Below are 24,628 nucleotides of genomic sequence, written 5' to 3'. Positions count from 1 at the left end.
TACTTAGATGGAATTTATTAGTTAATGCTAGAAATAAAGAAAGATAAAGCATTAATTATAAATTATTTATAATCTTCAAGTTCAGTAAAAATTAAAATTAATAAGATATTATTTTTATTTTCTGAAATTATCCAAACCCAATAAAGGATTAATAAAACCAACAATATGAAAATATCAAAGTGCAATAATTATGTCTGTAAACTAATTAAAATGGTAAATTGGGAGAGATATATCTATATAATATAAACAGAGGAGCCAGCTGAGCTGACACAAAGAACATCTAGGGAAGTGAGAAAGGGCAACCCCCAAAGCAAAGAACTTTGGAAACCCAGACTCAAGTGTAATTCCCATATCTCCTCAGAAGCAAGAAGTAAAGAATAACAGAAATCAGTAGCCATTTCCCCTAGAAAATTAACACAAAAGCTAAAGTTTCAGTCATTGTATTGGAGACTGGAAACACATACAACTTCTCTCTCTCTCTCTCTCTCCTCCATCTCATTTTCTTTTCTTTTTTTTAGTCAAATTTAAAAATTTGAGCATGATTTCATCACTACCCAGTATTTATAACTCCACACCCACATGGCCAAACCTTTAAGTAAACACAACCCATTTGCACCTTATTTTAATCAGCTCGTGGCAGAACATAAACTAAGGTCTTATTTAGTCTCTTAGAATAAGCCTGGGAACTCTGAAGAGAGAGGAATAGAAGAAAACTTTCTCTTATTCTGGGGCTCAAAAGCTTTGGAAATGGTGAGGGAGTGAGTTGGGTTTCTTAGAATGGTCATCAGGTGTTGGATATTGGATCATTTGGTTGGAGGTGTATTGCTTCGGTGGACAAAAACCATGAATAAATGGCATTATTTTGATGACAGAAGAAGACAACACCAACAACAAACAGGTTCAGCAAAAGAAACAAAACAAGAAAATCTCTCAAACATGGCTTGTAGCAGCTGGTCTAAGATTTCCCCAATCATTCCTATTCTTGTTTGCTTCCTTGTTGTGGCTTCTTCAATATGTCCAGTAGTCCACTCCTCCAAAATCAGTGACCACCGCACCGCCAACCAGACTTTCCGGCCGGAGGAAGAGTTAAAAAAGCTGAAGATCATAAGGGCTCGTCTCAACAAGATCAACAAGCCTCCTGTCAGGACAATTCAGGCATTTCACTTTGCTCCTAATAATTCATACTTCTCAATTTTTTACTTCCTCTGTTTTGAACTTGCTACATGTTGGGTTTTTCCTTTGTTTTTGACTTATGTGTTGGGTTCTTCTTTGTTGGTGCTACAGAGTCCAGATGGAGATGTTATAGATTGTGTTCTATCTCATCAGCAACCAGCTTTTGATCATCCTCTATTAAAAGGCCAGAAGCCATTGGTAGTTACTTAACCTCTACTTATTTCATTGAGGTTCTTAGAAATTGTAACTCAAATTAAGCTAAGCAAGTGAAGCACAAGTTCTTAGAAAGTCTGATTTTTATTTTTATTTTGCTTGAATTTGCAGGATCCACCGGAGAGACCAAAAGGGCAGAATCCTAGTAGTATGCTCAGTGAAGATTTTCAGTTATGGAGCAAGTCAGCGGGTACGGCATGCCCAGGAGGAACCATTCCAATCAGAAGAACAAGAGAGCAAGATATGCTGAGAGCAAGTTCTGTTCGAAGATATGGAAGGAAATTAAGAAGGCATGTTAGAAGAGATTCATCCAGCAATGGCCATGAGGTTAGTGCTTGTAAAATGAACAACATGTAGCAGAGAAAATCCCAGAACTTGTCTCCAAGAGTCACAATCATATAATTTTATTTCAGTCAATTAGTCCTTTATAAGACTTGTTAAAGAAATGAATGGAAGAGTGTAGGTACAGGAAGCTGCTTTATTATTATTATTCTTTTGTCATTATTCATCTTCTTTTTTATATGAGACCAAAGTCAGTGTCTCAGTGATCTACTTGCTTTTGTGCAGCATTTTCTTTTTCTTTTTTTGGATTTTTCCCATTTGAACTGACATGCAATTTGATAAAAATCAACATCAATTTCTCTCAGTACCTGGAGAAATATTAAGTTTCCATAAGTGTCTGTTCTTCATCCTTTTAGTAGTAATCACAGACTTTCATGGCTGCTTTTGCTGCTTGAAGTTGCACTGATTTCAAAGCTCAAAATCAAATTACAAAGAAAAATTATTACACACCCAAAAGAGTAAAGAAAAGAAGCCTTACTAAACCTTGAAGGGTTTCAAAAATTGAAATCAAAATATTACATACTGATCAGTGTTTTTTTTGTTTTATGAATTGCAGCATGCAGTTGGGTATGTGAGTGGAGATCAATATTATGGTGCCAAAGCCAGCATCAATGTGTGGGCACCTCGCGTTGCTAATCAATATGAATTCAGCTTGTCTCAAATGTGGGTCATCTCTGGTTCATTTGGTGATGACCTCAACACCATTGAAGCTGGTTGGCAGGCATGTCTATATTTCTTTAATTACTAAATATTCAATCAAATTTCTCTTTTCTTTGAATAATTTAATTCACGAAAGGTACAGTCTAACGCGCAATAACATGTATTTGTATTTGAACACATTTAATACCAGAACTTATTTCACATTTAAAGCAGTAATCACAGCTCAACTACCTCTGTTTCTCTTTTGTGTAAAGTAGCCAGGCCCATGGAGGCTAATATCATTTAATTGTCTGCAGGTCAGCCCAGAGCTATATGGGGACAACTATCCTAGATTCTTTACTTACTGGACTGTAAGTAATCAAAATCACCTTCCTTCAACTTCAAGCATAAGATTAATTAATACTAATTATATATAAAACATAATGATTCGATTATTAATTGCCAGACGGACGCATACCAAGCAACTGGGTGCTACAATTTGCTGTGTTCGGGTTTTGTTCAGACTAATAGCAGAATTGCCATTGGAGCTGCAATTTCTCCAACTTCAGCCTACAATGGTGGACAATTTGATATTAGCTTATTGATTTGGAAGGTAAATCACTCTTAATTAACCAACTTATTATACATGTTTGTGCATAGTTTCCTCAAACCATGAAAAGTTAAAAAGTCTACAAATCTGACGGTCCATGGCAGACCCTCCACAAATTTAGAAGTGTCACATGTGGTCGCCATATGCTTAATTTTGCAGCATCAAATTTAACCCAAAAAGGAACATAAATATTTGTTTTATAATAAACTCAATGCATAAATATTTATCTAGGCGTGCACTGCAGCACTGGTAAATTCCAAATAATGGAGTACTGTACTGTAATTCTCTCGTGCTTTTCTGCTTTGCCAGATTCCCTTCTTTTCCTAAGAGAAAGAGCTAAGAAGCTCTTTCTCTTCTACCATTTGCTTTTCATTCTCTTCCTCTAGTGTTACTTACTTCACAAAGGTTTCCCATTATCCTATAGTTAATCAACAATCAACCACTTTATAGCCTATCATCATGACAATTAACTTTGTTTTGCTTTTGCCCATAATGCTTAATTAATCTCATATGCTTCTTATCATGTAAATGGAATAAAACTTTCATGTCAAAGATGTATACACATTTTGTACTTGTATAGGTCACACATGATGAGAGAGACAGATAGAGAATACGTACATTACATAAAAGTCTTACATGAAAATGGGTTATCAATATTATTAACCAGTGAAGATGAAGAAACTAAAAGTTAAAGTTTATTATTATTGTTGTGCATGTAGGATCCAAAGCATGGAAATTGGTGGCTGGAATTCGGGTCCGGAGTCCTAGTTGGATACTGGCCATCATTCTTGTTCACTCACCTTCAAAACCACGCAAGCATGGTCCAATTTGGTGGAGAAGTTGTGAATTCAAGGCCTTCTGGGTTTCACACATCGACCCAAATGGGTAGTGGACACTTTGCAGGAGAGGGTTTTGGCAAAGCTTCCTATTTTCGAAACTTGCAAGTTGTGGATTGGGATAATAGCTTAGTCCCATTATCAAACCTTAAGGTTTTGGCAGACCATCCAAATTGCTATGACATACAAGGAGGGATTAATAACTTTTGGGGGAATTATTTTTACTATGGTGGTCCTGGAAGAAATGTGAGGTGTCCCTAAAGGGAAGGTATAGAGCTAGATTTTATATTTACATAAATATTAAAATTTTCTTCTTTTTTCCTTTTTGGGTGATTTGGGTTTCACTTGGAAACCCATCGGCAATTAAGTTTGGGGTATTCTTCTATTTGTTTTCCTTGTTAATCCCTTTCTTTTTCTCCCAACTAACAGGTGATCCATTGATTATACCACCCTTTAGGGACTTATGTAAATTTTGGAAGAAAAAAAAATAGTGAATATACTATGGCTTGTCATTTTTTATTTTTTTCTCTCTTGTACTTTGTTTGGAATTATGGGACCACAGTCACCACACCACCCAATTGGGCAAAATTCAAATTTTCATTCTCCTCCAACTCATTACTAATTGATCAAAATAAAAATAAAAATTAATGAGGGGAAAATGGCTCAAAAAACTAAAAACATAAACTAGTTCCAACACAATATGCTTGTCTAGCCTAGCTATGTATTGTATCATTAGCATGTGGTCCACTTGAAACAAAATAAAAAAATTAAGCTTCCTTGCCTTTGATGACAATAGCACTGTTACACACACAAAAGCAATAAAGAATACAAAAAAATGTATTCAAGTACTAGAACCCCCAAACCCGAAGTTTAGTCATAATCAATATATCAATATGTTAGTAGCTTAGCAAATTTCTCAGTCCTTGTTTCGTGTTCCTACATGAATTTGTCGAAATTGCCTCGATGCATAATTTGGGTTCAGTCCTTTTCTTAAAGTTTACTTTATTTATTATTAATACTCTTAATTAAACTTCATCTAATAGAAAAAAAAAAAAAAAAAAAAAAAAAAAAAAAGGTGTCGACATTATCATATAACCCAGATTTGTTTCAGTGAAAATTGAGTCTAAAATATATGGCAAAGCAACAAGTAAACAATAGAAGCCAAGTCGGTGGCTAGTGAGTAGTGATGTGAATGGAGCGAAAAGTCAAACTTATTTATGGATGAATAAAACTTAAGAGAATGCGTGGAAAATGGATACTTGAGCACATGCCATGATGCCACATGAATGAGAAGTGGTATTTTGAATAATTCATTGTTCAGTGTTGAGTGTTGACTTTGGACAAATGATCAAATATAAGTATCCATCTATAATGGCCCAAAGTGCCTGCTCTTCAACTACATCTTAATGACCTCACTAACTGTACAGGTGGGGTGACTGAAAGTCACAGACAGTGACACATTGCTGCTACAATAAGTCGACACGTAGCATAGCAATTAGCTGTGGCTCTTTGTGCTATGATTCTATGAAGCTATGCTCATCTCAGAAGAGTTCTACTTTATGCAATTAATTAACTTGGAGATTCTGGGGGGATGAGCAAAACCCCAGCCAATGTGAGTTGGGCTTCTGGGACTTGACTGTAAAATGGGCTTTCATGGATTTAGTTTGGAGGACAAATACTAGAAATGACATTTGGAGTGTTACTACTACTAGAAATCCTAGTAGCATTTAGTTTCACAAAACATTTTGATTAGTATATAGTAAATACCACTTTGGAACGGTAAGACGCAGAATAAACTAGACTTGAACCCTAGTATCAAGCTACAACAATAATCCTTTGCTTACTCGTTATGGCGCAGAAACGTACATTTTATTATCGGTCCCCAAAACAGACCATTAAAACTCCATTTTCCCGACAAAACAAAACTCACTCCACGCATATGGCCTCGAGCAACTTTTTACCGGCTTCACTCACCTCCACATTCTCCATTTTCAACCGAGGACGCATTGCAGGACTCGTCCTTCCAGCAGCCGCATAAGTTCTAATCAAGGATTCAAATACCTCAACCCCTAAGGAATCTACAGATTTCTTCAAAATCTCCAGAAAACCTTCTGCACTATCAACATCCTTCTCGTTCTCAAAATGCCCCATCAAGGTTTTGACAATCTCTTGTGATGGACTCCACTTCCTACCGTCCCCTCTACCGATGGATATCGCATTGGCAACAGAATCAACTGCCAATTCAAATTCTCCATTCTTCAAATAATAATCCAGAAAGATCTCCCAGGTTTTTACATTAGGCTTGGCTCCCCTCCTGCAGGCTTGCTCCTTGAGCTCCATAGCCTTCTCTAGCATACCCTCCTTAGCATAAGCTCCAATCAGAGCATTTGCTACCCTAATATCATATGTTGAGCACCGAGATTCCCATTCCCTGAAACTTTTCTCCGCACCTGGTAGATCTTTCAAGTTAACCAAAGCTTGGATCATATTAAGATAACTTATGTTTGCAGTTTTGGGGAAAACCAGCCTCAAGGAACGCCATACCCGATAAACTTCAAGCACGTTCCCCGTTCGACCATACAATGTAATAAGGAATTGGAAGGCTGAAAGATCTCGGCGGGAATTTTTCTTCTCCAATTCCTTAAGTGCATTTTCTGCCTTCTCAAACATGCCAGCATTAACATAAATCGAAGCTAAGTTACTATATGTGGTCCAATCACTGGCAACTCGACCATCCCTCTTCATCTCATCAATAACCCTTTCAACCCCAGAAATATCATTGGCAGCAGCAAGAGCTCGCATCCAGACATTGTAAGAAAACGAATCAAGCATGACATTGCCGGCCTTCATTTCTTGTATGATGGCTGGGGCCTTTTCCGGCTGCCCAGTTTTTGTGTAAAGGGTCATAAGGCTGTTATAAGGCATGGATGTTAAAGGAAGGTTAAGTGCCTTCATCTTTTCCATGAGAGCTTCGGCTTCTTCAGTCTTCAATTCCTTACAGTAACAGTTGAACAGGGCACCGTAACAGAGATGGTTCTTTGATGATTCAGGAAGATCAACGAAATAATTTTCTGCAGCAGGAATGCCTCGAGCTTTAGCAAGAAGATCAAGATGTATAGCATGATCACTGACTGTCTTGATCATTCCCCTCTTAGCCATATTTTCTGAGAGCTGTAATGTGAAACAGCTTAACATCTATGTCTTGCAGTTCAGATTAGAACAGAGAAAACAAAGAAACATAACAAGCAATAAGGGGAACTATCTGATATCGGCTAAGGAATCGATTCAAATTAAGTAGCATCCAAAAAATCTAATAATTGACAAAGAAATGATATATATATAGAATAGCTGAAAGCCACAAAAAATACATATATTACATTGGTGATTGGACAAACATTCGTACATCACATGCTTCACATTTTAACACAGCAAAATGTCAAATTTATTTTGTTTTTTAAAGTTACCAAATTTACAAAAAAACTTCCACCCATTTACTAAGTTGGGAAATTATACACATTAAAGTATATTGAATCATATGCTACTTATTAGCTCTCTCTTCACGACAATGTGCATTGCCTAAGTTCTACAAATCAAGTAGCTGGAAATAATGATCTTTGAGTTCAAAAATTGATTAACTGTGTAAAAAGAAGGCGGCAAATGCATAACCAACAACAATTTGTGGGCTTGGGGATGCGGACCTTGAGAGCAGGGTAGTAGAGCTTGCGTTCGCGAAGCTTCTTGAGGGTGTCGCCGACCTCCCATTTGTAGACTCGCTTGCGGCTCTTGAGGAATTCATTGAGCTGTTGTCGAACGCTCAACTCCGAGCCACCATCCTTGAAGAGCCTCACGTATAGCGCTTCATCCAAGTACTTGGTCGACCGCTTCGTCACACTCTTGGTGCGCCCAAACTGTTGCAGCGCCATTGGATCTCTGAAATTAGGGTTTTGCGAAAGAGGAGAGTGATAGATTAGAGGGGGTTTTGCTGAAAATGATTGCGGACGTTAATTTTTGGGCTGGAAATACAATTTGGGCCTAACACGTGGCCTTGGGCTGAGAATAGTAGGTTTGGGCCGGGGAAATGAACTGCTGTTTGCCCCTACCTGTCAATTACTTTATTTTTTGTTAATACTTGTGAATGTGAGTGTCTGAACACTCAACAGTAGTTCGAACGCTCACTTATATCTCATATTAGAAAAGAATTTGTTGTCAATTACTGATTAAATAACTTTGTTCAATAATTTATTTTACAATTGTTTTTCACCCAGAAAACTTTTCAGTGATCGAACAAAATTCTCTTAAAAATAAGCCTCACCACTTTAGACTCACTTCTTCATACTTAACATCATAGCATGAAATGTGATGAAGATTTGAAACTCTAGTAGCCGACACAAATAGCTAAGAGCATGTATTGGTATACTCAGAGAATTCAAATTCAAACTTCCCTCCCACAGTCCCCACACATAAAAGAAAGGTAAATTACACACAGATAACTCAAGTATACACCTTTGTTCACTTGAGTACTCTAATAAAAAAAAAGTTGCTCAGAGGTACCTCAACTACTGATTTTGCACACCCAAGTACCTTCGTCAACTATTCTGTCAAACATGTCGTTAATTGCATATGTGGCACACTCACATATCTTTAAAAAAAATGCCACATAGACAAAAAAATAATAAAAAATGAAATAAACTTTTAAAAATAAAATAATTATTTAAAAAAACTAAAAAAAAAACTAAAAACTAAAAAATAAAGAAAAAAATGGAGTTGCAGGCTTGCAGCCTCTCATCCCTCCCTCCGAGACCCACCCAACCCAGCCACCCACCCCTCTGACCCCAGCCACCCTGCCTCCGACCCACCCACCACGCCGCCAACCCACCCGCCCACCCACCCCCTCTCTCTCCCCCCTCTCATCTCTCTCTGCCTCACTCTCTCTCTCTGCCTCACTTTCTCTCTCTGCCTCGCTCTCTTTCTCCCCAATCGAGCCACCCACCCCCCTCTCTCCCCTCCCCTCTCCACTCTCTCTACCTCATTATTTCTCTCTCTCCCCGAAACCCCAGCCCCGACCTGCTCCGCCCCGAGCTCTACCCTCGTTCAGATCTGAGAGAAAAAGAGAGAGAGAGAGAGAGAGAGAGAGAAAGAAAGAAACAGAGGGAGAAAGAAAGAGAGATGGAGCTGGTGGCCAGAGAGGGGAGGGAGGTGGGTGGATCACTGGGTTGGGTGGTCGATGCGGGGAAGGTAAAGGGAGGAGGGCTCGGGGTTGGGCTTGGGCTGGGGTTTCGGGGAGAGAGAGAGAGAGGAGAGGGGTGGGGAAAGAGAGGGGGTGGGTCGGCAGCAAGGTGGCTGGGGTCGAAAGGATGGGTGGCTGGGTTGGGTGGGTCTCGGAGGGAGGGGTGGGAGGCGGAGGGAGGCTGCAAAGCTTGAAACTCCATTTTTTTGTTTTTTATTTTTTATTTTTTTATTTTTTTAGTTGTTATAAATAATTATTTTATTTTTTATTATTTTTTTGTCCACGTGGCATTTTTTTTAAAGGTATGTGAGTATGCCACGTAGGCAGTTAACAGCAGGCCTGACAGAATAGTTGACGGAGATATCTGGGTATGTAAAATCAGTAGTTGAGATACCTCTGAGTAACTTTTTTTTATTAAAGTACTCAAATGAATAAGGATGTATACTTGAGATATCTACATATAATTTGCTCAAAAAAAAAAAAAAAAAGTGGGCATGTATTGCCCACTAACTTTTGACAAATTTAAAAAAAGTGGCACCTGAACGGCTGAACCAACCTTGGTTGGAACTTGGAAGTTGGAACAAAGTTGAGAAAAGAAAAATCTAGACTTAGCTAGTCAATACTCAATACTTCAAAATTTCAAATAGCAGTAGGTTTCCAACCTTGAATAATCTATTCTTCAAATAAATAAATAAATACAAAAAATACAATCTATTCATCAGTTGAGACAGACTTCCGCTTCTCCACGTGATTACTATCAGATGGCTTATGAGAATGTGATTAGCAATTTAATCATCAATTACGTCACAAGATTAATATGGTAAATGATTTTCAACTAAAAAAATATGGTAACTGATTGTCTAGAAGTTTCCAGGATAAGAAAGTTGATTCTTCTTTGCTTTTGTATTTATGGTCCTTTCACTTTGCTTTCAGATCTGGGCTTCTACGGTTCTACCTCTGCATTTTCAGTCCTTCACGTGCTCCGGGACCGCGTATTATTTGAGTATACAACAGCGTCGTTTTCGGCTTTCCACGTCCGTTTGTGATCATCTTTTAAATTTTATTTTAATTCATTTATTCTAAATAATTTCGACCAAAAAAATTTATTCTAAATAATTAGCCACATTTTGGTGAAAAGCGAAAACATTAATAGTTACTTTAAGTACTTGGTATTTATGTCTTCTCAAAAAAAAAAAAGTACTTGGTATTTATACATACCAACTAATTAATGACAATTTTCTTCACATTTTACATAGGGGTTTCAAATTCGAATACTTTTATAATATTAGTTCGTGTAAAAAAATAATAATATTAGTTCGTGTCAAGAATATTCACCTATTTAATTTGAGGGGGCGAATATATTTAAAGACTACATCGAATACAACAGTTAAAATAATTTCTCACTATTTCTTTCTTCAACCAATGTAATATATGATTTGCACATATACGAGTGCTGATACCCTTATGGGAGTACTTAACTCAAAACAAATGGCTATGAGTGCTAACACCCTTATAAAAACTTACACAAAAGACTTTAATTTTTTAATATAGGACAACATTTTACATTATCACATGCGTGGCGTTACCTAAATTAAATATGTGGACAATTTATATCAAGTGATATGAATCACGTATGACCATGCGGCCTAACATGTAGGTAAACTTGGCTCTAATATTATGAACAAAATAGTTTAAAACCAATTGATTATAGACAAAGAGGTTCAAAATCCTTATAAGTATTTATACAAATATGAGAGAAAGTGCTTCAAATTATTTTGTATAGAGTCAACGAAAACATACCATAAAAGTTGATAAGAAATTGTGTGCAAAAAAGAATTATGAGAAATTATTTTGTATTATCATAAAACCGCTATATAGTGTAATTAATCAATTTAGTATTATATGGGTAAATATTAATAATTTTATTTTACAAGTATAAACTCATCATTTATTCATATTATAATACATAAATTAATTATACAAAATAATTTTTTCTAAGATTATCCTCAACTATAATACAGTTGAAGCCGAATTTAAGGAGTTTAGCAACTTTTTGGTGGCGTGTGATCTATGAAATGCAGTCAAATCCTTTTGCCCTTTGGACAACAAACAACAGCGCAACAAGACTCACCGCTCACCAAACTCATTTTGTATTCTCTGCTTATTGCACGGGGTCCAGTTTGTTGTTTGTTTATTGTACACACCCAATTTGCCAACACTGAACTTCCATGTGCAACAACCCACTAGAGAATGATCAACCCCCACCACGTTTTGCAAGAGCGTGTAACCTACGTCCCAATTATTGTGAGACTACGTACACAAGCATGTATAGACAAGAATCATTCTACCTTTTACTTATTTTTAATCTTTTTTGTTTTGTGAACATAATATCCAATGTATGTATTTATCTTCTAGCAAAAAAATAATAATAATAAAAGTATGTGTTTATCTAGAAAACTAATCCAACTAAAGATGATAAATTAAACTTTGTATATAAGTGAGTTTCTTGGACTAATCCAGATGCATAAAATATAAAGACCCAAAATACTTAAAAAACCTGGTGCATAAGCATTAAATTTTGTACTATTCATTTATTCAAAAGGACTGTATTATAGTAGGGGTGAAAAATGAGTCGGGTCGGTTGCATATCGACTAAACAATTGACTGACCGACAAGGTTGATAAGGCCATTGATGACAACCAACAACTGACTCACCCATTGTGGGTTGGTTATGAGTCGGTTGCCAATAAGGTAATAAGGTTGGTATAGGTGGGTCAGTTGGAATTATTAGATCAATATTTGATCAATTTCAAAACTAACATCTGAACCAACTTTGATGAGTCGGTTGATATTATCGGTCCGATTTGGTGGGTCGGTTATTAGTAAAATTATCAGCTGGTCGATAATGGTCGGTTGGCCTGTAATGGCCGGTAAAACTGACCAATTCCCACATCTACATTATAGAATATCAACATTTTAACATTGGTTATTGCTTTTTAAAGCAAGTAGTCAAACCTGGTATGTAAGAAGTTAAGAATGTCTAACATGTAACTGTTGCATGGTATTTGTTGTGCAATTGTGCATGGGAAATGTTCATAAAAAGCCACTGCCTAACATACTCACCTATAGTTCTATGAAAAAAAACTTATCTATTTTCATATTGTAGTGATGTGTCATCATTTGAAGAGAAAGATAGAGACAAAAGATAAGAGAAATAGAGTGAGAGAAGGGAGATAGTCAATGAGAAAGATAAATGTCATGTGGTATTATATGAGGGGATATATAGGTAAGTTCTTCTCTATTTTTATATACATATAAGAACTCAACCGTGTCTTAAAAGAAATGCAAAAAATTTTGTGTGTCACCACAACACCTTTTGGTATATGATGCTATTAATTTACATGTTATAATATCGATGAATAATAAATATATATTTAAAATAAATTATTAATAAATATATATATGTTATAATATGATTAAATTAATAATATTATGTGGTGGTATCAGACCAAAATTTACTGGAAGAAATGTGGTTGCTGAATGCTGGATGCCCATTACCCAGAGCTGTGCCCTTTTGCTATCGTAGTAATGAAACAAGTTTTTCATGTGTTATTTAAGATTCTTGCGTGCGCCGTGCGCTGCTTGACTTAAGGTGTGGACCAGTTTACGTTGAAAGCGCGTGGTTGAGGAGGGAGGGCATTAGGTTCCGGTAATGGGTATTGAATTTAAGAAGACATTAATAAACCGGTTGTAGTTGGTCCGCTGCAGGTAGTCCAAGTCCAGCTTAGCTCCAGCACACACCAGACCTGGATACAAACGAAACGCCTAGAATTAAACAACAAACAAAATCCCTTATATCTAAATATCCGAATCTTATAAATAGATTATTACCCCTTTTTTTTTTTTTCATAGCTAAATCGGAGGAAAATGTTGGCCACTTATTTAGTGGGCCCTACCTGGGTTAAAAACTTATAATTTCGTGGAGCGTATGTATCGAGGACACGTTGCACCGATTTCTGGTCTCTCTTCTCTCTGCCTCCAAACGAAAAACGAATGAATGAACAGTAAAGCTCTTTCCATTGGTTTATTTGGGTTGTGACTTGTGAGTCGCGTGAGAAAAAATAGTTGCGCAACGAGAGAATTGTGGGAAGGGAAGCGAGTGCGAAACCCATTTCCCAAGTCTCGAGCCAGCATACAAAAATTAGTCCTTTCTCTTTTTTATGTTTTCATTTTTTTCTTTCTTTCTTCTGTTTGGTGGATAAGAAAACAAAAGACGCCCGCGGAGTTTCAGAGACTTGTCTTTGTTTTCCCCTTCTATTGATCTTTTCATAGAAGGGGTTTCATGCCTTTTATTACAGCTTGAGGCTTTCATTCTGCAGAAAGAGCCTTCTTGGTTGGGTTGAACAATAAGAATAAGAAGAAGGAGGCTCCGGTTTATCAGTGTGGACAAGATGTTCAGGTTGTGGATAGCTGCTCTGCAATTATCAGAGCTGTTTGTGAGCTCCATGGTTCATTTGCTATATGGGTTTTACATATTCAGCTCGGCTGTGGCGGGCGACCTCTCACAGGCTTTGAATGAATTGTTCTTCAAGCCGAACATGAGTATTGAGGTGAAAGAGGAAGAGGCGCCTACAAGGACATCGACCAATGCCAATCTGCCTCCTATTGTTTTGGTCCATGGAATATTTGGTTTTGGCAAAGGGGTATGTTATTGTTCTGAAATGGGTTTTGATTCCTTCTTCAAGTGAGCATTTTGGGTTTTTTGATTCATTTTGTTCAATGTTTATATAACTGGGTTTTTCAACATTTCTGTTTTTCAGAGGCTGGGAGGTTTGTCGTATTTCGCCGGAGCTGAGAAGAAAGATGAAAGGGTTCTCGTGCCTGATTTGGGATCTCTAACCAGCATTTATGATAGGTTTGTGCTTGTGCATCAAAGCCTTTTGTCTTTTAAAATTCATTCATGGCTCTTTTGTTTTCCAATAGCTGTTTCTGTTTTGCACCCTTTGGGGCTAACAAGGTTTAATTGGGTTTTGGGGTTTCAGGGCTCGTGAATTGTTCTACTATTTGAAAGGTGGGCGGGTCGATTATGGTGACGAACACAGCAAGGCTTGTGGGCATTCCCAGTTTGGTCGTATTTATGAACAAGGTTCTGTATTTCTATCTCTGCCCCGTGTTTTTTATTATGTTTTTATTTGATGAAATTGTTTGCTTAGTAGGCCTCATATGATAGCAAGTATCATTTGGTTTTTTTTTTTTTTTTTCGAAAGAAGATAGCAAATCTCATTGTTTGTTGTAATTGGGATGATGCAGGGCACTACCCTGAATGGGATGAGGATCACCCTATCCACTTTGTTGGGCATTCCGCCGGAGCACAGGTTGTCCGTGTGCTGCAACAAATGCTTGCTGATAAGGTTGGTCCAAATTGCATTACCAAATTAGTGGTGCAAGAATGAAGAATCTATGAATTGGAATTGGTGTAGATTAGTTTTGACTTAAAATGTTTCATTTTGTTTTCAGGCTTTCAAGGGGTATGAGAACACTCACGAGAATTGGGTACTAAGCATAACATCATTGTCAGGAGCATTCAATGGGACTACAAGAGCCTACTTGGATGGAATGCAGTGAGTTTCATTTCAGCTTTATTGTTTTGTCTGAATCTCCTGTCTCTAGAATTACTCACTGTGGTTTCCATACATCCCAGGCCTGAAGATGGCAGGACCATGAAACCTATATGTCTGCTTCAGCTATGCCGCATAGGAGTAATCATTTATGATTGGTTTGACATTCCCTGGCTGAAGGAATATTACAACTTTGGGTTTGATCACTATAACATCACATGGAAGAAAGTTGGTGTTTGGGGTCTTGTTGATTGCCTGTTGGGAAACTCAGGCCCATTCGCTTCTGGCGATTGGATCCTCCCAAACCTTACAATTCAAGGGTCCACAAGACTCAACAGCCATCTACATACCTTTCCCAACACATACTACTTCAGCTATGCCACCAAGCGTACAAAGAAGATATTTGGGGTTACAGTTCCTTCTAGCATATTTGGAATTCACCCATTGCTGTTCATTAGAGTGTTGCAGATGAGCCAATGGAGTCATCCTCCTGATGCCTCTTCCCCATATAAAGGCTACAGGTGTGTGTTCTTTAAGTGCATATTATGATGCTATGATTTTTTATGCATTAATATTTTGACCAAATTAGATAATAAAACACTCCAATTTAAGTGTTAATGTGTGAATGCTTGTGCAGGGATGAGGATTGGCAAGACAATGATGGAGCTCTGAACACCATCTCCATGACTTACCCTCGACTCCCAATTGAGCACCCGCACCATTTGGTAAAAGATGATTCAGAGTGTCATCCATTGCAACCAGGCGTCTGGTTAGTCATGCTTTCTATTCCAGCAGCATCCCAACCTTTCTTAGCTATGAAACCATATTATATATATATATATACATGGTTCAGAACGTTAAGGTTAAACATCATGAGTTTGGTAAATGCAGGTACTACAAGATTGTGGAAGCTGATCACATATTCTTCATTGTGAACCGGGAGAGAGCAGGAGTTCAATTTGATCTGATATATGACAGCATTTTTGAACGCTGCAGAAAACATGTATTTAGAAGAACTCCACAAACTTTACCCAACGAAGTTCACCAATAGTTGTTCAGCATCCATTACTCTCACGCTGCTCACGCATATACTACAACTAGAATCTAGAATCATAAACCAAGCTATTGAATTCGCAGCAGTACCCTTTGCCCCTTCCCCTTCTCTCTGACCTCTTGTATATGTTCATTTTCTCTCTCTCTCTCTCCCCTCTTTTGTTTTTGATTTCTGCCACCCCTCCATCCTAAGGGTACAATTGGTCTAGTTTGTAGTGTAGTGAGAAATATTAGAGGCTTAGCTTGTACATCAGACCTCTTTGGTCTTTCCAAAGTTAGATATGATGTATTTTGGAGACAGACAGTATCATTCAAGTATACACATGAAATTCCTCTTTCAGTTATGAACATGAACATCAACTGTCGATCTTAATTCTTAAGAGTATCTCCAACAGGCTTTTCAAATTTGATTCTTTAAATTTTATTTTGCTGACATATATGGCAATTTGAAAAGCCAACTTTTTTACTTTAAAATTGTGAATTCCAAAAGATTTTTCAATTTTTTTAATTTTTTTAATTTTTTATCTTTTTCTTGTTTAGACAAAATTAAGATTTTATTAAGATTTGAAGAGTCAAATTAATATTTTAATAATATTTTAAGATTTAAATAGTCAAATTTACTTGTTAAAGCTGACGAGCTGACTTTGGGCCATATTTTGACGAACCTATTTACAGAAGTTGTTGGAGATGATATCTAATGTGACAGTTAATTCAGCAGCCAAAAACTTTTGCCAAATTTGTTGGAGATGCTCTTAAGTGATGCCCACAAATGTATTTTTTTTGTTTTTATTTTTATGCCTAATTCGTTCATAAACAGCAGTTTGCCGTATGTATGAGCGAGCAGTAATTCGTTCATAAAATATGCCTTTTTCATAAAATATGCATTTTTCCGTTCATAATCAGACTCTAGACTCAGCATAAACCAAGTATGGCATGACATCTTGCCAAAATCAGAAGAGCAAATAAAAACATAATTTTAAGTAATTAACTGTCATAATTTGACAACAAACCATACCAAATTATTAGATAAGAGAATATGAAATTTACTAGACAGAAGAAAATTATTGCTGCACTAAACAGATGTACCAGCAGTAACATTGGTAAGACTCAAGCTAAGGGATACAGAATTGGGGCCTATAAATCATTGAAGTTGAGACTTTCTAGAGAAATAGGCATCACGAGTCTATTAATTGAAATGGATTCAGAAGTGGAGCCACAATATGGAGTTGGGATACATATCCATTTGTTTTGATGAGCCCCCAGGTGGGTTGGCCCGTTTGGTCTCGCTTTAAGTGTTGGCCCATCCCTTTTGTTTGTTAAGTCCAACAAATCTAGATAGAGCAAGCAGTGTTCATAGGAACAAATCCAACTTGGGCTGGATTAGAGCCCACAACACCTTCTAAGTGCATTAATCAGATGAGGGTTCTGCGGAGTAGGCCTTTAAGGGTCCGATTTTACAAGAAAATTTAATTGAATAATATTAGATGGACCATATTTGAGTAGCACATGTATGATACAAGAGTGAGAACACCGATACAACTAACTAGCTTTAACATCTATTAGAGAACGATATAATAAACATGTGGTAGCAAAATGGATTTCCCTAACATTATTAAAATTAATTTTGTGGTCACGTGCTATCATCAATTAGCACATGCATCATCATTGGAGGCACGTGGGTTTATATACTTATGTTTTGTTGATGCAACACAATGTATGGGGACCAAACTTAATTATTTCTGGAATCAAAACTACAGTTTTAATCCAACAAAATACAAATAGATAAAACAATTAAATAAACAAAGTATTTGGTGACCTAAACTAAAGTATCTTCAAAACCAAAAAGTTTGACCCTAATTAATGAATGATATGAACCTAAAAATAGTAATTTCCCATATTGGTCTTACAGATGTAGACTAATATATATATATATATGTGTATATGTGTGTGTGGATGATTCAAGAAAGAAAAAAAATTGAAGTAGATCGGCCGACCAAATATTGAGCAGATGCATTAATATGAGAGTACAAATTAATTAAGAGGCAGATGGTTTTTTTTGTTTTTTTGGGGAATTATTACATGAACAAGTTAATGATAATGTTCTTGGCTTAAAGCTTAATTTTCTTTTGTCTTCTATAGTTATCATTATTGTAAGTCAAAGGTACTTATATGCAATCGAATCCACTACTTCTTTGAAGGAGCGGAGACAAATCAGTAGCATGTTAAGTGGTATGGAGTCGAGAGAAGATGCACTGCATGGTTAATAAACACCAATTTTATTTTATTTAAAGAAAAAAAGGTTTGTTCTCTTATTAAATTTATGCTAGCTAGACTTTATGTGCACATATTATGTGAAACACATAACATGTATATATATATATATTAAGTTGATGTGATATTAATGGTACATTTTAATTTGTTATTGTAAAAAGAATCCTCTTAATTTGTCAAAATAATAGATTTAAAAGAAAAGTATATATTTCGTCCAAAAGAAAAGAAAAATATAGAATGCATGGCAACAATGTAATTTACCCACTTAACTTTCCATTATTTCATATTTTCTCCCTACAGTACGAACTCTTTGCACTATGTATATGAATGTTATGAGAGAGTTATATAAAGTAGGTTGCAAACAAAAATCTCTCTTGGGTTAAATTGGAGGAATGTACTCAAACAATCTTATCTTGTCACCAAACTATTCAGTTAATATAGAATCTAGATACCATCCTAATATGCCATATTTGTTAAGATTTTCTGCATATTGATTGGGTTTTTTAGATTCCATTAATTAAAAAAGACTAAATACGGATTATGGTCCAGATATTATTAGGATAAAGGAGAAAACAAAAAGAATTAGGTTTCATGCACCTCTCAACTTCTTGTTGTATATATAGAGAAGCATATGTAGACGAGGAGAACCAACATTGAGAGCCCCACATCAAACACTTAGACAAATATCAAGCATTCTTCGGAGAAAAACAGAGAAAATGTGCGGCACTGAGAGCTCTGCTTCCATTAACAAAACCTCTCTGCCCTCCACCAACGGCACAAGAAGGCCTACTACTTCTTCATCCGACTCTGTCCTCCTCAATCTTGAACAGTAAGCTCATTTCTATATAACCCTTCTTTTAATTAATAAATTAATTGATCCCATATTTCTTTAGCAATCGATTAAACAGCACTGTGAATGTGATGATGATTGATTAACATGCATGATACATATTGATGGTGTTTTGGATTTGATGACAGGGGTGACCCAAACGTGTTCGAATCGTACTGGAGGAAGATGGGGGACACGTGTACGATGGTGATCTCCGGGAGCCAATTCATGAGCTACATCAGCGATTTCAGCAACGTGTGCTGGTTTATGGAGCCAGAGTTGGAGGGTGCGGTTAGAAGATTGCATCGTGTGGTTGGGAATGCAGTGGTGGAGGATCGGCACATCGTAGTGGGAACTGGCTCCACGCAGCTCTACCAGGCTTCACTCTACGCCCTCACTTCCCCTGGTGGGCCTCAGCCCACCAGCGTTGTCTCTGCGGCCCCATACTACTCGGTGAGCCTCGTTGACCATCCCCCCACATTTTTTTTCTTCATGCAATCACAGCCGTTGATCATCCTTGATCTTCATATAGGCTTTGCTTTGTTAATGTTAAGTCAACTGAACAAGAATACAATGCTAGCTTAGCTGGCTGCTTCAGTTTCACTGTTTATTTAGATTAATTAATAAATGCGTGTTTTCACTTTTCAGCGCTTGTGTTAGCAACGAGAGAATTGTGGGAAGGGAAGCGAGTGCCATACCCATTTCCCAAATCTCGAGCCAGCATACAAAAATTAGTCCTTTCTCTTTTTTTGGTTTTCATTTTTTTTTTCTTTCTTCTGTTTGGTGGATAAGAATACAAAAGACGCCCGCGGAGTTTCAGAGACTTGTCTTTGTTTTCCCCTTCTATTGATCTTTTCATAGAAGGGGTTTCATGCTTTTTATTACAGCTTGAGGCTTTCATTCTGCAAAAAGAGCCTTCTTGGTTGGGCTTTCTGGGTTGAACAATAAGAATAAGAAGAAGGAGGCACTGGTTTATCAGTGTGGACAAGATGTTCAGGTTGTGGATAGCTGCTCTGCAATTATCAGAGCTGTTTGTGAGCTCCATGGTTCATTTGCTATATGGGATTTACATATTCAGCTCGGCTAAGGCGGGCGACCTCTCACAGGCTTTGAATGAATTGTTCCTCAAGCCGAACATGAGTATTGAGGTGAAAGCGGAAGAGGCGCCTACAAGGACATCGACCAATGCCAATCTGCCTCCTATTGTTTTGGTCCATGGAATATTTGGTTTTGGCAAAGGGGTATGTTATTGTTCTGAAATGGGTTTTGATTCCTTCTTCAAGTGAGCATTTTGGGTTTTTTGATTCATTTTGTTCAATGTTTATATAACTGGGTTTTTCAACATTTCTGTTTTTCAGAGGCTGGGAGGTTTGTCGTATTTCGCCGGAGCTGAGAAGAAAGATGAAAGGGTTCTCGTGCCTGATTTGGGATCTCTAACCAGCATTTATGATAGGTTTGTGCTTGTGCATCAAAGCCTTTTGTCTTTTAAAATTCATTCATGGCTTTTTTGTTTTCCAATAGCTGTTTCTGTTTTGCACCCTTTGGGGCTGTTGATGCAAATTTCCGTAAGAAAGTTACAACAACTTAGGGGTAGTGACCTGGCTGATCCGAAGTCCTGCTGGATGATGACGTGAGATCTTCCTGTAGACAAACACAAGATCAAAGGAGATGGACCGGTGTGGTACCAGCCAAACACGCTCCGATGATGAAGTCAGTGATGTGTGTTTGATGGTGTTTGAATGGAAGTGAGGAAGAATATGTGATGAACTTGGGAGAATGGGAAGAACAAGGCAAATGTTCTGGGTTTATTCTCAGCAAGTCCAAGTGTGTTTTTGGTAAGCCAAAGTTTGTGCAAGTGTTTGCTTTGTGATGGCTGGATGGGTGGGATCCTGGCTTTGTGCATATAAGTTGGTTTATATAGACAAGGGAAGGTGTGGAGAGTAAGTTACCTGCATGTGATTGAGTGGCTGAGAGAGATCCACGCGTTCGGTCATAACTAGTAGCAAGCACAGCTACTCACCTCCTTTGCATTCAATGCTGCATTGAATGCAAGGATGGAAGATCAGGTGGAATGCCCCAATAGTCATGGCTGTGAGCTGGAATGTCTTATCTGTCAGAGAGTCACGTCAGGTGCACTTGAGAATGGCGGTTCGTCCCAACGTGATCTTCTTTAGGATGGCTGTGGGAGGCCGAGCCGATCCGAACACATGTCCTCACGTGTAGACGTGAAACCCATGTGTGATCGGATCGGATTTAGACAAGTCGGCCAAGCCGATTAGGTAGGTAGTGCAGTGATCCTCTCAAGTGAAATCCGGCCGCAACTAGGTTCTGAGATGACGATCACCAAAGCCGAGCCGATCCGAACTGGGAATGGAATGGACTGAGTTGATGTGGTGATGTGGAGATCCACGTCTGATCGTGATCGTTCATTGGTCCGGGCCGAGCCGAACCAATGGTTGAGATGATCAGGTGGTGACAAGATTGTCGAAGCACGTCTGATCGTGATCGGTCATTGGTCCGGGCCGAGCCGAACCAATGGTTGAGATGATCAAGTGGTGACAAGATTGTCGAAGCACGTCTGATCGTGATCGATCATTGGGTCGGGCAGAGCCGAACCAATGGTTGAGATGATCAGGTGCTGACAAGATTGTCGAAGCACGTCTGATCGTGATCGGTCATTGGTCCGGGTCGAGCCGAACCAATGGTTGAGATGATCAGGTGGTGACAAGATTGTCGAAGCACGTCTGATCGTGATCGGTCATTGGGCCGGGCCGAGCCGAACCAATGGTTGAGATGATCAGGTGCTGACAAGATTGTCGAAACACGTCTGATCGTGATCGGTCATTGGTCCGGGCCGAGCCGAACCAATGGTTGAGATGATCAGGTGCTGACAAGATTGTCGAAGCACGTCTGATCGTGATCGGTCATTGGTCCGGGCCGAGCCGAACCAATGGTTGAGATGATCAGGTGCTGACAAGATTGTCGAAGCACGTCTGATCGTGATCGGTCATTGGTCCGGGCCGAGCCGAACCAATGGTTGAGATGATCAGGTGCTGACAAGATTGTCGAAGCACGTCTGATCGTGATCGGTCATTGGTCCGGGCCGAGCCGAACCAATGGTTGAGATGATCAGGTGCTGACAAGATTGTCGAAGCACGTCTGATCGTGATCGGTCATTGGTCCGGGCCGAGCCGAACCAATGGTTGAGATGATCAGGTGGTGACAAGATTGTCGAAGCACGTCTGATCGTGATCGGTCATTGGGCCGGGCCGAGCCGAACTAATGGTTGAGATGTGACTGGAGAAAGATGATCTCCAGATCTGAGCCGAACTGATGGTGTTCGAAAAAGATAATCTCTCGAATTCCTGGTGGATCCCAATGTCGGTTCGGATCGGACATGGGTAACCCGGAGGTAAGAGCCGATCTCAGATGTACATGTTGTTGGCATTTGCTGAGCTAAGATGATGACACAGATGGCTGGGTCTGACCAAGTTGACCATCAAAGAGTCTGAGCAAAAATGGGACCTGGTGTGCCACGTGTTGGTCTGTGTTTGGCCATTGAATCCATGTGGATTTATCCACAAACAGGGGCTAACAAGGTTTAATTGGGTTTTGGGGTTTCAGGGCTCGTGAATTGTTCTACTATTTGAAAGGTGGGCCGGTCGATTATGGTGACGAACACAGCAAGGCTTGTGGGCATTCCCAGTTTGGTCGTATTTATGAACAAGGTTCTGTACTTCTATCTCTGCCCCGTGTTTTTTATTATGTTTTTATTTGATGAAATCGTTTGCTTAATAGGCCTCATATGATAGCAAGTATCATTTAGTTTTTTTTTTTTTTTTTTTTTTTCGAAAGAAGATAGCAAGTCTCATTGTTTGTTGTAATTGGGATGATGCAGGGCACTACCCTGAATGGGATGAGGATCACCCTATCCACTTTGTTGGGCATTCCACCGGAGCACAGGTTGTCCGTGTGCTGCAACAAATGCTTGCTGATAAGGTTGGTCCAAATTGCATTACCAAATTAGTGGTGCAAGAATGAAGAATCTATGAATTGGAATTGGTGTAGATTAGTTTTGACTTAAAATGTTTCATTTTGTTTTCAGGCTTTCAAGGGGTATGAGAACACTAACGAGAATTGGGTACTAAGCATAACATCATTGTCAGGAGCATTCAATGGGACTACAAGAGTCTACTTGGATGGAATGCAGTGAGTTTCATTTCAGCTTTATTGTTTTGTCTGAATCTTCTGTCTCTAGAATTACTCACTGTGGTTTCCAAACACCCAGGCCTGAAGATGGCAGGACCATGAAACCTATATGTCTGCTTCAGCTATGCCGCATAGGAGTAATCATTTATGATTGGTTTGACATTCCCTGGCTGAAGGAATATTACAACTTTGGGTTTGATCACTATAACATCACATGGAAGAAAGTTGGTGTTTGGGGTCTTGTTGATTGCCTGTTGGGAAACTCAGGCCCATTCGCTTCTGGCGATTGGATCCTCCTAGACCTTACAATTCAAGGGTCCACAAGACTCAACAGCCATCTACATACCTTTCCCAACACATACTACTTCAGCTATGCCACCAAGCGTACAAAGAAGATATTTGGGGTTACAGTTCCTTCTAGCATATTTGGAATTCACCCATTGCTGTTCATTAGAGTGTTGCAGATGAGCCAATGGAGTCATCCTCCTGATGCCTCTTCCCCATATAAAGGCTACAGGTGTGTGTTCTTTAAGTGCATATTATGATGCTATGATTTTTTATGCATTAATATTTTGACCAAATTAGATAATAAAACACTCCAATTTAAGTGTTAATGTGTGAATGCTTGTGCAGGGATGAGGATTGGCAAGACAATGATGGAGCTCTGAACACCATCTCCATGACTTACCCTCGACTCCCAATTGAGCACCCGCACCATTTGGTAAAAGATGATTCAGAGTGTCATCCATTGCAACCAGGCGTCTGGTTAGTCATTCTTACTATTCCAGCAGCATCCCAACCTTTCTTAGCTATGAAACCATATTATATATATATATATATATACATGGTTCAGAACGTTAAGGTTAAACATCATGAGTTTGGTAAATGCAGGTACTACAAGATTGTGGAAGCTGATCACATATTCTTCATTGTGAACCGGGGGAGAGCAGGAGTTCAATTTGATCTGATATATGACAGCATTTTTGAACGCTGCAGAAAATATGTATTTAGAAGAACTCCACAAACTTTACCCAACGAAGTTCACCAATAGTTGTTCAGCATCCATTACTCTCATGCTGCTCGCGCATATACTACAACTAGAATCTAGAATCATAAACCAAGCTATTGAATTTGCAGCAGTAACCTTTGTCCCTTCCCCTTCTCTCTGACCTCTTGTATATGTTCATTTTCTTTCTCTCTCTCTCTCTCTCTCCCTTTTTTTGTTTTTGATTTCTGCCACCCCTCCATCCTAAGGGTACAATTGGTCTAGTTTGTAGTGTAGTGAGAAATATTAGAGGCTTAGCTTGTACATCAGACCTCTTTGGTCTTTCCAAAGTTAGATATGATGTATTTTGGAGACGGACAGTATCATTCAAGTATACACATGAAATTCCTCTTTCAGTTATGAACATGAACATGAACATGAACATCAACTGTAAATCTTAATTCTTAGAGTATCTCCAACTTTTCAAATTTGATTCTTAAATTTTATTTTGCTGACATATATGGCAATTTGAAAAGCCAACCTTTTTACTTTAAAATTGTGAATTCCAAAAGATTTTTCAATTTTATTAATTTATTATTTTTTTATCTTTTTCTTGTTTAGAC

At 38.3% G+C, this 24,628-nt stretch overlaps 4 protein-coding genes and 1 pseudogene across 4 annotated transcripts; 4 read left to right on the top strand and 1 right to left on the bottom strand.

Annotated features, from left to right (window-relative positions):
• The first annotated feature begins 310 nt into the window (after positions 1–310).
• On the top strand, positions 311–4,332 carry LOC147294928 (protein neprosin-like). The gene is made up of 7 exons (XM_086230826.1): positions 311–1,155; positions 1,285–1,371; positions 1,498–1,713; positions 2,285–2,449; positions 2,685–2,738; positions 2,834–2,980; positions 3,697–4,332. The coding sequence occupies exons 1-7, from the start codon at positions 778–780 to the stop codon at positions 4,072–4,074; spliced, it is 1,425 nt and encodes a 474-aa protein (XP_086086952.1). The 5' UTR covers positions 311–777; the 3' UTR covers positions 4,075–4,332.
• Positions 4,333–5,450: 1,118 nt separating this feature from the next.
• LOC147294927 (Tetratricopeptide repeat (TPR)-like superfamily protein) lies at positions 5,451–7,776 on the bottom strand. Its single transcript, XM_086233011.1, has 2 exons — positions 7,512–7,776; positions 5,451–6,984 (listed from the first exon to the last, which is right to left on the bottom strand). Exons 1-2 carry the CDS (start codon positions 7,734–7,736, stop codon positions 5,740–5,742), a joined length of 1,470 nt encoding a protein of 489 aa, XP_086089137.1. The 5' UTR covers positions 7,737–7,776; the 3' UTR covers positions 5,451–5,739.
• Positions 7,777–13,043: 5,267 nt separating this feature from the next.
• Positions 13,044–16,059, top strand: LOC147294926 (uncharacterized). The gene is made up of 8 exons (XM_086234386.1): positions 13,044–13,743; positions 13,861–13,955; positions 14,083–14,186; positions 14,351–14,451; positions 14,558–14,661; positions 14,742–15,179; positions 15,296–15,427; positions 15,550–16,059. Exons 1-8 carry the CDS (start codon positions 13,492–13,494, stop codon positions 15,707–15,709), a joined length of 1,386 nt encoding a protein of 461 aa, XP_086090512.1. The 5' UTR covers positions 13,044–13,491; the 3' UTR covers positions 15,710–16,059.
• A 2,592-nt stretch (positions 16,060–18,651) lies between these two features.
• On the top strand, positions 18,652–19,396 carry LOC147294925 (L-tryptophan--pyruvate aminotransferase 1 pseudogene; annotated as a pseudogene).
• A 69-nt stretch (positions 19,397–19,465) lies between these two features.
• Positions 19,466–24,425, top strand: LOC147294924 (uncharacterized). Its single transcript, XM_086232898.1, has 8 exons — positions 19,466–20,052; positions 20,170–20,264; positions 22,436–22,539; positions 22,710–22,810; positions 22,917–23,020; positions 23,100–23,537; positions 23,654–23,785; positions 23,912–24,425. Exons 1-8 carry the CDS (start codon positions 19,801–19,803, stop codon positions 24,069–24,071), a joined length of 1,386 nt encoding a protein of 461 aa, XP_086089024.1. The 5' UTR covers positions 19,466–19,800; the 3' UTR covers positions 24,072–24,425.
• Positions 24,426–24,628: the final 203 nt, after the last annotated feature.

This window comes from Dryas octopetala, chromosome 2 (genome assembly GCF_963921425.1).
Source record: "Dryas octopetala chromosome 2, drDryOcto1.1, whole genome shotgun sequence".
NCBI lineage: Eukaryota > Viridiplantae > Streptophyta > Magnoliopsida > Rosales > Rosaceae > Dryas > Dryas octopetala.
This window is presented reverse-complemented; position numbering and strand designations above follow the sequence as displayed.

Excerpts from the sequence above, each read along its gene's own strand:
- LOC147294924 (XM_086232898.1), top strand. The coding sequence starts at position 19,801 with ATGTTCAGGTTGTGGATAGCTGCTCTGCAATTATCAGAGCTGTTTGTG. Across the intron at positions 22,540-22,709 it reads TGGTCGTATTTATGAACAAG|GGCACTACCCTGAATGGGAT; the intron begins GTTCTGTACTTC and ends GGGATGATGCAG. Across the intron at positions 23,786-23,911 it reads CCATTGCAACCAGGCGTCTG|GTACTACAAGATTGTGGAAG; the intron begins GTTAGTCATTCT and ends TGGTAAATGCAG.
- LOC147294927 (XM_086233011.1), bottom strand. The coding sequence starts at position 7,736 with ATGGCGCTGCAACAGTTTGGGCGCACCAAGAGTGTGACGAAGCGGTCG. Across the intron at positions 6,985-7,511 it reads TCTACTACCCTGCTCTCAAG|CTCTCAGAAAATATGGCTAA; the intron begins GTCCGCATCCCC and ends TTCACATTACAG.
- LOC147294926 (XM_086234386.1), top strand. The coding sequence starts at position 13,492 with ATGTTCAGGTTGTGGATAGCTGCTCTGCAATTATCAGAGCTGTTTGTG. Across the intron at positions 14,662-14,741 it reads GCCTACTTGGATGGAATGCA|GCCTGAAGATGGCAGGACCA; the intron begins GTGAGTTTCATT and ends CATACATCCCAG. Across the intron at positions 15,428-15,549 it reads CCATTGCAACCAGGCGTCTG|GTACTACAAGATTGTGGAAG; the intron begins GTTAGTCATGCT and ends TGGTAAATGCAG.
- LOC147294928 (XM_086230826.1), top strand. The coding sequence starts at position 778 with ATGGTCATCAGGTGTTGGATATTGGATCATTTGGTTGGAGGTGTATTG. Across the intron at positions 1,714-2,284 it reads CATCCAGCAATGGCCATGAG|CATGCAGTTGGGTATGTGAG; the intron begins GTTAGTGCTTGT and ends TATGAATTGCAG. Across the intron at positions 2,450-2,684 it reads CCATTGAAGCTGGTTGGCAG|GTCAGCCCAGAGCTATATGG; the intron begins GCATGTCTATAT and ends AATTGTCTGCAG.